Source organism: Lagopus muta, chromosome 8 (genome assembly GCF_023343835.1).
Source record: "Lagopus muta isolate bLagMut1 chromosome 8, bLagMut1 primary, whole genome shotgun sequence".
Taxonomy (NCBI): domain Eukaryota; kingdom Metazoa; phylum Chordata; class Aves; order Galliformes; family Phasianidae; genus Lagopus; species Lagopus muta.
Window position 1 is genome coordinate 36,000,813 of NC_064440.1, and position 11,168 is coordinate 36,011,980.

General features: G+C 54.0%; 1 protein-coding gene across 12 annotated transcripts in view; it reads left to right on the plus strand.

Moving 5' to 3' along the window:
* Nucleotides 1-7,140, plus strand: part of PCBP3 (poly(rC) binding protein 3) — a 46,486-nt gene extending 39,346 nt beyond the window's left edge. For 9 of the 12 annotated variants that reach the window (XM_048953591.1, XM_048953601.1, XM_048953597.1 and 6 more), the window contains one exon: nucleotides 1,234-2,120. In XM_048953591.1, coding sequence (XP_048809548.1) covers nucleotides 1,234-1,270 — 37 coding nt within the window. In that variant the 3' untranslated portion in view covers nucleotides 1,271-2,120. Of the gene's footprint in view, nucleotides 1-1,233; nucleotides 2,121-7,097 lie in introns of those variants that run through there. The other 3 variants (XM_048953589.1, XM_048953593.1, XM_048953590.1) reach the window with 1 other exon arrangement.
* Nucleotides 7,141-11,168: the final 4,028 nt, after the last annotated feature.

The following is an 11,168-nucleotide window of genomic DNA, read 5'->3' on the forward strand; positions in this document are numbered from 1 at the left end:
GGGAAGGCGTATTTTGGGACCTTGCTGTGAAACCAGCCCTCTCTCGCTACCTCCTCGGAGCCTCTCCCACGCGCTTCCAGGCCTCCACCAATGCTTTCCTCCATCGAATGAAGTCAACCAAGCAGTCGAATAAACAGCAGACATGGGAATGGCCTGATCGCTTCCTTTCCATCTCCCGGCAGTGCAGCATGGCAGGGCCGGGGATGCTGCAAGTTGGGCTGCGTGCGGGGCTGCCGGCCACGGAGCCATCGGGGCAGCTGGGTGGGCCAGGTGGGCAAGCGGCCCATGAGCAGGGGGGCATCTGGCTGGCTTCGTGCTGTCTCTCAAGGCCATCCATCCGTCTGTCCATCTGTTCATGCTGTTGCTGGCAAGAAGAAGGGGTGAGGGCAGGGGAGTGCTGGCAAGGTGTGCGCAGGCTGTACCCCTCCTTGCACCCACCCCACCTCTGCCCCGACCTGCAGCAGGCTCCGTCACCCCTTCCTCCCCGCTGCCCAGCCCCACGACACCTCCCCACCGCCTCCTGAAGAAGGAGAGAAAAGAAAACAGAGCGGCTCTGTCATTGGAAAGGGCTGTCCAAGCCACGGCTCATGCCATGGCAAAAGCAGAGATGGAGGGTGACCTGGTTGAGGGGAAAGATGGGACACAGCTTGGCCTCTCCCTCAGTTTGTAAAGGCAGAGCAAATGAAGGCACCAAGGGAGTTGTAGGTGACATGCCAATGGGACAAGGACACTGGGACTGATGCTTACACCTGGTAGGAAGGATTTTGGTAGAAGCCATGTGCTGGGACATCTCCTGCCAGCACCTTTTGTGCACGGCACCTCTGCTAGGGGCATTCAGTGAGGGTCTTCAGCATCTGTGCTTGAGCATCCTGAACTGTCCATAGCGCTCCATGTGCTCGGGCCACCAGACGTAAGACTGGTGACCTTCTGCCATAAGCTGTGACATCTCCACAGTCTGTGAACCTCCTGAGCACCACCTGAGAAATCCATTGAGACACCAAGCAGTGGGAGAGAATTATCGCTGACCCTCTAGTTCAGGGTAGGGACAGGGTGATTGGAGAGAGTGGATTTATCTGCACCACGCTGAGCCCGCGGGCGCCTCACAGGCATCCCGTGGGCCGTAAGCAGGAGAGACAGTGCTGCCCCACAGGATCTGTGTTTTCTTTTCTACTCCGTTGATTAAGCGCTTGTTTTTGTCTCCCCCGCCCCTCTCTCTGCCCCTGTCTATTCTAGGCTGACGTCTGAGGTCACTGGAATGGGCGCACTCTAATTTCCACCCACCATCCTCCACTCCGCACCACCCGACCCTCTCCAGCCAAGGGCACTCCACCCAGCCTGTACAACCTATACATTTACCGTCTTCCCCTTACCTCCACAGATACTCTTTTCTTTACTAACAGATATATATATATATAAATACACACGCATAAGCACCCACTGGAACGTTTCTTTATGACCTCCTTACTGTGCTCCTGAGATCGCTCCTGAACTCTTTGGTTATGGTCCTTGTTTTCAGCGTATGGTGTAATTACTTCATCTTCTTTCCAGGGGGGTCAGGGAGAGGGGGTTTCACTGGTGTGACTCAAGAAGACGCCGGGTCTCCAGTGTCAGTCTAGTGTAGCTACTGAAATGTTTGCGTTGACGTTGGCTGTTGTTGCTGTAGCCTATGGCCCCGTGACACCATCCAGAGCTGTGCTCGCTGCCCTCCCCTGGTCTCCCCAGTGCTCCCCCTGCATTTGCTTCACCCCCTGACCTCCCCTTGCTGCCTCATGCCCCTTCCCCAAGGATAAGGTGTAGTTTTTCACCCCTGTGTTGTTTTGGAAGCAGAATGTGTGGGAGCCAAGCCTACGTGCATGCATGGGTTCACGCACAGATGTCTCTCTTTGCAACATGGCAGGGTCCAGACAAGCCATTTTTAATACTCGAGGAAGGGAATCTCACTCTCTCTCACACACAAACACACATACACAAAATTCCCTTTTTGTAACGAGCAACTGGATGCAGGAAGAATTCAGCTGTACAGGATTCACACCCCCAGGGGCAAATGAAAGCACTCTTTGACAATCCCCACAAGCAACCTTTGGACAATAGCTCAGGAAGATCTGTGAGCCAGCCGTGTTTGTCAGTGTTTGTGTTCAATAAATGTCTGTGCAGCTCTGCTACCAACAGGCTTTGACTGTTCTTCTCCTGGGCCACCCCACCGTTCCCAGTGCCATCCTTCCCTCTGCATCCTTCTCCATCCAGCAGCTCAGAGGGAAGGTGGGGGGGGTGTGCAAAACCTATCCGTTATGATTATTTCGTTTATGAAAAGTGGGTGATGCACTTCCTGAGCGATCCTAGGCTTTCTTTTTTACCAGGGAGGGTACTTGGCTTGCACAGTGTTTGGTTTTCCAAACCAAATTATGCCTATCCTTACGGTTATGCTCGTGGTTATGATTACGGTTATGGTAATGGTAGGAAAACAAGTATCTCACCACCCTCTTGTCTGAACAGATCCACTGTGTCTGTGTCCCAAGCCCTTCCCCTGCCTTCTGCTTCCAGGCTTTACATCTCTCTATTGCCACTCGAAAGTGGAAACAAATATATTTTCCATCAGTCGATCTCCTCCTGTGTAAAATATGTGTCACCCATTTCCCCCACATTGCAACCACTGCAATACATTTCTGCACTGTGACACATGGGAAATATATTGCTCCTCCTGGCAATCCCCGGGGCTGGATGCCTTGTCCCTCTCTCCATCCTGCAGAGCCTCCCCTGGGCAGGGCGGGGGGCACGGGCAGCAGCATGGCAGATGCTCCTGGACAGGAGGACGCGGGCGCTTTGGGCACAGCTGATGGGGTCAGATGGAGCCTCTGTGTCTGCGCAGATGCCAGAGCTGCAGTCAGTGCTGTCATTAAGGTGCTGTCCTCAAGGACAGTTGCTTTGCCCAGGGACCAATGGTTCCTGCAGACCGAGGCTGTTCTGGATCCGCACTCAACCCCACGTGAACCCATGGTGACATCCTCTGCCTGGACCATCCCCGCCAGGAGTCCTGATCCTCCAGTTCCATCAGAATTCTGCTTTTTGCTTTGATACAGGCTGCTGTTTTGTTTTAGCTATCTGAAGATGACCTACAACAGAGAAAGCTGTCAGAGAAGCTGTGGCTGGGAAATGCTGTGCTCTTGCTAATGAAGCTGGGGATTTCTCAGAAACTGGGAGTACAGAAAATAACAAATCCAGGCTGGGGTCCTTCAAAGCTTGTTCTGCTGCTCGGGGACCCATCCTCAAGGGAGAGGGGCACAGCCTATTCTCCTATGCATTCAGGCTTCAGCGAGTATGGCAATGGAGCTGAGCCCTCGCCGGGTTGTTTTGCAAAGAGAAACAGCAACAACAAATCAAAAAAACTAATTTTAATGGGAATCTAGCTGCTTGTCCATTGTTATCTGGGCTTGAGCAAGGCCTGGAGAAAAAGCTGATTAAACAACAGTTGCAGTATCTGCTGGGAATATGCTGATGACAGCAATGATAGCAATGGAATCATAAGGAATGCATTAAACTCTTCCTTGGTGCAACTCAAATGAAGATGGCATGAAGATTGTCTGTTTTCTTTGGAGGAAGTCGCAGTGTTTCACTTTACTTGTGAGATGTCCCAGTTCTACATTTAATAGGAACTCAGAGTGCTGCAGAGAACACCCATCAGAGTGTTGCACCCACAGCCACGTCAGTGGGAGAAACATATGCACATCTTTAATACCGAAGTGAACACTCAGGACGATATGAATGTCACAGTTAATTAACAGAAGAGCTTTAATGCACCGCTCGCCTCTCTCAAAGCGATGCGCTTTATCCAGACAGAATGATTCAACATTTTTGGAAGCATCTGGCTCAGTGAAACTCTTTGGGAATGTATTATTTTGTGGGAAACTGGGATTTTGGCAGGAAGGAATTGGTGCAGTGCCTCATCCTGCTCCAAACCCCGGAGTGCGGTGGGGCTGCAGACCAAATTCAGCCCCTATGATGGCTCATATCCACCCCAAGCCATGCTCCCAAAATTGTGCTGGGAGTATTGCTGTGTGCATTTTTCTAGATTTCATTTGCAAAAGGTTTTTTTTTTGCAAAAAAAGTGCATAAACAGAGTTGAAAGAGTAGATCGTTTCCCCTGAGGGAAAGTGACTTTCACTGGAGAGGCTCTTTAAATTGAAATTATTCTCATTTAATTGTAATTCAGATGTTGCTTTTTTTTTTCTTGTATTGCTGCTAGTCACTTTTAATTATGCTAATTTCAAGCTTATGGCTTATGGAAAGGGTAATTTTCCCCTCAGAGGCAGGGTTTCCAGCGGAAAGGACGAGCCCTTGTTCTCGCTTTGCTCCCGCAGTCACTAGATGTCCCTCTTGCCCCGCGAACCCCACTCCAATCGCACGGCTTGACCCGGCCTCTGAACGATGCGCATTGTGTGACCCTTCCTCCACTCAAGCACACGTCCGTCCGTCCGAGCATCCATCCATCCGTCCATCCACCCCCTATTCATTCACCCACCCATCTACCGATCCATCCATCCATCCACCCATCCATCAATTCGTCCATCCATCCATTCCATGGACTGTAATATTTTTGTACCCTAATGGAAAAGCACAGCGTTTGTAAAAACCCAAGATATGGACAATATTTTGATGTTTCAAAGGGTAATGATATCACACTAAAAAAAATGATAGGCTTATATTGGATATTAGAAAATGCTCCCTGTGAGGTTGGTGAGGCCCTGTCACAGCTGCTCAGAGAAGCTGTGGATGCCCCATCCTTCACAGTGCTCAGGGCCAGGTTGGATGGGGCTTTGGGCAGCCAACTCTGGGAAGTGTCCCTGCCCATGGCAGGGGTTGGGGCTGGATGGGTTTCAGTGTCTTTTCCAAGCCAGTCTGTGGTTCTGTGGTTCTGTGATTCTGTGTGCATGCTCCCAGCCCCTTCCCACCTGGGGATGTTGGCTCCTCATGCTATGCTATGGGGAAGGACACATGAGAAGCGTGTGTTGATGGCCAGAGGTGTTTCCTGCAGTGGCAATCAGTGCAGCTGCCCAGCAGGAGACCAGCACCATGTCCCAGTGCAGGATTGGTCCCACCAACACTGGGACCTTCCAGACCCTGGTCTGTTGGGGCACATGTGTGGCCAGGCTGGCACCAGCTCTGGGTCTGCTGGCCTCAGGTCCTAACACATGCTCTTCTTACACCACTTGCACCAAGGGAAGAGGCTCCCAGCACACAGCCTCAGGCTGCAGCTGGCCTGACAAAGCAGATTTGATCTCGCTGGCCTGGCGTTTTGCAACAGAAGGACGTTTTCCAGAGAAGGTCCCCAGTGGCCCCAGACCCCTCCAGTGGCAGCTGGCGCTGGCACAGAGCTCAAATGGAAGGACGTGCAGGAAGGTCAGGGTCTGAGTCCAATTTCCCTGCTCCCATTTTCAGTTGCAAAGATCTGCTGAGAGGGTTATTTTTGCTACGAAAAAAAAAAAGAAAGAAAGAAAAGAAAAAAAAAAAAAAATGCAGCTGTGGATCTTAATCCACCGTGCTGTGCACGGAGCCCCAGGCCTCCATCCAAAGGGTAACGTGGCAGTGACTTTGAGGAAGTACTGAATGTACCAGATGTGTGGCTCCTCCAGTGCCAGATGTGCGCCTCCCCCGCCCCAGCCCCGCGACGAGGAACAAGCGGTGCCGAATCACCCTGAAAGCATCCCGCAGACTAAAACTCGCCAAGCGTGGAACCGGAGCGGCTCTGGATTCCCACAGCCATGTTCGTGTGGCTCAGAGCAGGGATGCCCCTTCCCAGAACACGCACTGGCGCCTGATCCGCACGCAGGGAGCACACCCAGCTGGGTGACACGGGGTGAGCCGTGCCCTGTGCCCAGCCTCAGCCTGCTACTGATGTACCAAGGCGCATGCTGCTTCTATAAGGAGCTGCTTTGATTTCGGAAGGGAACGCTGGGCTGTGCGTGCCTGAAATGCTCCCCGAGCGCTGCATTCTGCCTCCCTGCAAGCAGCGTCTCAGCAGCAATGTTTGCTTCTGGAAGCGGTCCTTTGTCTGAATGCATGTGTATCTGCAGCAGAGAGCAGGCCAGAACCGGGAAAGGGGATTTATGCTGCTTGGTTCTGGAGCCTGGTTGCATTCTGCCCCTCTCAATGAGCCCTGGGGTGCCCTGGGGTGGTGCAGCCATCACGGTACAGAGAGCTGGGCTGGGAGGCTGGAGCAGCATCACCCTGAACCCAGGGTTGCAGCCACTGCTGGCATCAATCTAGCATGGCAATCCAGCAGGATTTTCTCAGGCAAAGGGAAATGGGGCAGCTCCAAGAGGAGTATGCCCCAAATTTTTCCCTCAGTGGGTTGTTTGGAGTGGTCCTTCTGGGAAGAATTGTTCTGGGGGGGATAAGGAGCAGCCAGCCAGTTGCTGGTTCCTGCTGTAGGCAGTGCTGTGTCCTGGGGATGTCTGCATGTGCAGCTCAGCACAGAGCCTCCCACGTGGGAGTGCTGTGCTGTAAAAAGGCAGTTAAAAAGGCAGCACTTAGAGCCCTGAGAAACTGAAGACCCTGCTTAAAACCAGTTTCCAGTTACACACAAATGCTGCTGCTTCTCTTGCCTTGAGTAGATTTCTATACCTGTGTGAAGTGCTATGATCTCAAGGTGTGCAGGATGGCGCAGCACATCTCCAAGCACAACCAGAGCAGGGCAGGCTGTGCCACACCAAACACAAAACCCATCCCCGTGTGCCTCTGCTCACCATTTACCAACACAAACAAAATGTGAAAACGATGCAAAGGACGGGATGTGGGCAGCAGGGAGGTGCTCTACATGGGGACAGTGCCCCACTTCCATCGGTAGGGGTGGGCAGGGTACATGGATGGTAGGTTCTGAAACCAGGGGAGAGCAGCCCCAGCAGGCATGGCGGTGCAGAGAGGTGTGTGCTAGTGCTCCCTGGTGCTGAGCACAGGTGGGTGATGTCAGCACAGTGCTCGGGACATTGGGACAACCTGCGGGGCCCTGGGACCGTGCAGCACTTGTGGGGTGTTTCTGGGAGGAGGAGGAGGAGAAGTAGATGCCAGCCTGGGCCTGACCATCTCCTTTGGTTGGCCTCTAGCTTTCCAGATCCAGAGCCCCACGGGAGGACCTTCCCTGCGTGACCAGCTGCAGCAGCTCGCACCCACGGTGCCCACGGTGCCCCGGCGCTACCTGCTTCTGCCATCAGCCTCACCTCTCCACCCCTTGGCCTCCTTCTGCTTTATAATGTATTCTGTGGCTTTTATGTGCAAATGCAATAAAGCTCTCGCTGATTGTGGTCCCGGCTGGTTGCTTACCGAGGGAACGCCGTGGGGCAGCAGGAGTCCCCGCAGCCCCTGGAAGGGTTAAAGCAAAGCTCATCCCACGCAGCCCACGCATCAGCTGGAAAAAGCTGCTCAGTGCGCTGGCTGTGCTCAGCATCGGGAAACAATCACGCGCAGCAGCCGGGCTTCCAGGAGGGGAAGGGGAGCGGGGCGGGGGGAGAACCCTGAAGCAAACCCAGAGCCCTCCCAAAAAGCAGCAAAGGCCAGGATTCATTACCCGCCGGGAGACGTGTTTATAGCAAATGTGAGTCACCGCCGGGGCCGGGCTGTTGGGGTGGGTGCGTGCTGCCCATCCGGCCCCGCACAATGGCAGCTCTCAGACCGGCTGCCCCACGCCACGCTCCAGCAGCTTGGAGCAGCCCCAGTGTTATTTCGGGGCATGCCTTTCGCCCAAATCGTTTCGTTTCTCATTGGAGAAACACTGCCAGAGAGCTGCCGCTCCCCGCCGTGCTGCCTGCCGACCCTGTGCCCCTTGGAGAGGGGAATGCTACCCTATGGGGAGCAGAAATGGGGCTCTGTGCCCTGCTGTCCCCTGACATACAGGCAGGAGAGCCAGGAGAGGCCATCTACACCTTGTCCTGATTGGAAAGTGAAGGAAAGTGAAGGAAAGTGAACAACATTTTCTTGTGCCCCATCTTCCATGCCAGCCCAAACTGCATTCACCCCATTTTCTGTGGGGCAGCCCCATGACACACAGTGCCGGCCCAAATGGAGCTGCCAGCTTGCAGCATGGAGCTCGGTCACTCCACCAGCATCACAGAGTGCCCATTCCCATCCCTCCTGGCATCCAAACCTCACAGCATCCCCGTGCTCCAGCTGCCCACCACCAGCCCTAACTCAAAACAAATGATTTGGAATTCGGCGAGAAAAACATCACTCCACACTTGCTCTACTTCACAGCCCTCTTTATTTCGAATGAGGTGACACAGAACCATAGAATATCCTGAGTTGGGAGGCACCCATAAGGATCAAGTGCCACTCCTATCTCCACATAACACTACTCAAAGCCAGCATGGCAGAGCCAACACTCACCAGGACTGGTGATGCTGTGCCAGGAGCAGCTCCATGCCTCCATGCTTCATGCCTGGCACCATCACAAGTTTCTGAGTTTCCACAGGCAGCTGCAAGGCAGCCACGACCCACAGGGACAATGGGCAGCCCCAGCTGCATACTGCTGCTCCAGGAGGGCTGACAGGAGCGAGAGGGTTTGGGGATTTGAAACAACCAGCTTAACTTTTCCTCTTCAAAAATTAGAAGAATTAAAAAAAAAAGATAGCAAAGATGCTTATCTTTGCTTATCATTATGACCCATTGGGATTTCCCCATCTGCAGTGTATGCTGGTGGCCCCTGCACTGCCTCCTCTGTAACTTGCTCTGCTCTGGGCCGCAGCCACTCATCCTTTTGGGGACAGCCACTTCTGTTCAGCACTGTGGAGCCAGGGAAGCAGATTGGGGAACAGCAAGATGGCTGGGTGTTGTATATCTGCTCTTCACTGTCCACAGAAGAGCTGAGGACGCTTGGCACTGAGCTGGGAATCTGTCCCTGCCAGTAAGGGTAGCTGGCTTGTTTCATGCTTCTAGGAAAAGGCTGCAGGCTGGAGTTGGCCCTACTGGAAGGAGAGCTGGGCTGCATGCTAGGCTTGCACCTAGTCAGCTGGGATGGCCACCGGAGTGATTGCAAATAGCGAGTTCAAAGGGCACGTGCTGAAAAAATGGGAGCAGGAACACTTGGTAATAGACATGCAGGGAACCTGGGGACAGGGACAGGAACACCTGGGCTGGGGCACAGCATCACTGCAGCAGCATGGCATGGGTCAGGTTGGCTTTGTGCAGAACTGCATCTTGACGCTAGCACAGGGGGAACGACTGGAGAGTGTGCGAAAAAGCAAGAGCCCCATGCATCCTGGAGCTTGCTGCTGGTGCAGAGGAAAAGGAAAATGAAACCATACTTCAGAGATCAGGCAGCAAGGAAAGCAGGGATGGGCTTTTGGCTCCCTGAGAGAGCTCAGAACCAGGCTGTGACAAAGCAAACCCGGGCTGGCATGTCGTGGAGGTCAGAGGATGGTGTTGCAGTGGCTCAAGAGCTTCACATCCCCTCCCCACAACAATGAGCCTGCTCGGCAAGTGGGTCTGTGCCTTGGTGGGTGAAGGGACCAGAGCTGGGATGAGGTATGGCCTGACAGCAGATCCAGCCCTGGAGAAGCTGCCCTGCAGGGTCCCACCACAGGGGTGACAGCGTGTAGCTGTGCCTGGCGGCACATGGGTGGCAGAGGGTCCAAGTGAGCCATGCCTTTTCTTCCAGCTCCCACGCTGCATCCAACGCCTTCCCTTTTGCTCTTCTCTCTGACGAAAGCCAGCCAAGCATTCCCGCAGGCTCAGACAGCCAGAAGAGAAATATGATTACCAGATGGTTTGTTTTTCCATAGGACCAGAGGCCAGTGTGAGGTAACAGGGAAAATTTTAACCCGCCCCAAGCCAGCCTGGGCGTGGGGCTGCTTTTTTGCCTATGAGGCCATGCTGACACACATGGGGTCTGCACAGTGGTGGTGGGGGTACCCTGGGTGGGGTGGATGGAACCCTGCCACTGCCAGCCCCCAGCCTATGGGGCAGTCTGGGGAGCCATGGGTAAGGATGCTCACCAATGGGCATGAGCATGGGCTGCTGGGACCCCTGAGCATCTAGTGAAGGAAGAAGTGCTCTCAGAGCTCTGTGCCCAGGTGTGAGTACCCTTGCTGGAAGGGAAGAATGCTGGAACGAAGAAACAGGAACCCACCCTGCCAGTGCTGGCACACAGCATACGGAGGAGTTCGCCTCAGGTCAGCAGAGGCAGCGGTGCAGGTCCTCCCCTGGCAGCAAGGGAAAGCTGTAACGCTGCTGCTCACATAATGGTGCCAAGGTGATTGGGAGGTGCTGCATGGCTGGGGCTGGCCTTTCCCCCAACCCTTTCTTCGAGGAGGTGAAAGAATGTGAGACCCTTCCTGGTGTCCTCATGTGGCTCTGTGCCCACTGGGTAATGCTGGCAGGGCAGCTTTGCACTCCCAGGGCTCTGTGCCTGTGCTACCACTGCCATCCTGCTCTGAGGGCTGCTTCTCCTGTGGGCAAAGGCTGCTAGCCTGGCCACCGGCTGGACTCACACAAGCCAGCTTGGACTTCTCCAAGGAAACCACTGTTTGGTGCCTTGGGAACCTTACCGGCCACTAGTCCTGCTTTAGTAGACCTGGAAAAGGCAATAAGCTCAAAGGCTTTTGAAGCTGGGTGAAAGTCCAAGCCCCTGGCTGGGTCAGGCAGCAGAGGGGACATGTTTGGGATGCCTTATGGACTGCAGCTGTGCAGACCCATGCACAGTCCATCTGTACCATGCACCAGCTGTGGCACCACCACCAAGATTCACTGGCATGGCTGGGCCAGACTTGAGATGGCTGAGGTGTCCTCATCTACTGCAGGGCGGAGAACTCAGCTCCTCCACTGCTCCCAGCAAAGCATAAGGAGCAAAGCAGCTGAGCAAAGAAGAAACTTCTCTGACTTCTGATGATGCTCACCCAAAGAACCATTACTGACTGCATCTTCCTCAGCTGCTTGCAGACATGCTCTTCCACTGACAGGACTCCTACTCAGTGGTACTACAGCTTTTGTCTTTCTACATGTTCTCTGAAGATCCCAGCTTGAGCCTTCTTCCCACCACACTTTCCCCAGACCACTTGCAGAATGATGTTCCCAGAATGGTTGTGCAGAGAGCTGGAGAGGCACAGTGGTAGGATGGGAAATGGGAGAGAAGAGGGAAGGGGCTGGGTGATGTTTGAGGAGAAGCCTCTGGGTCTGGGTATGAT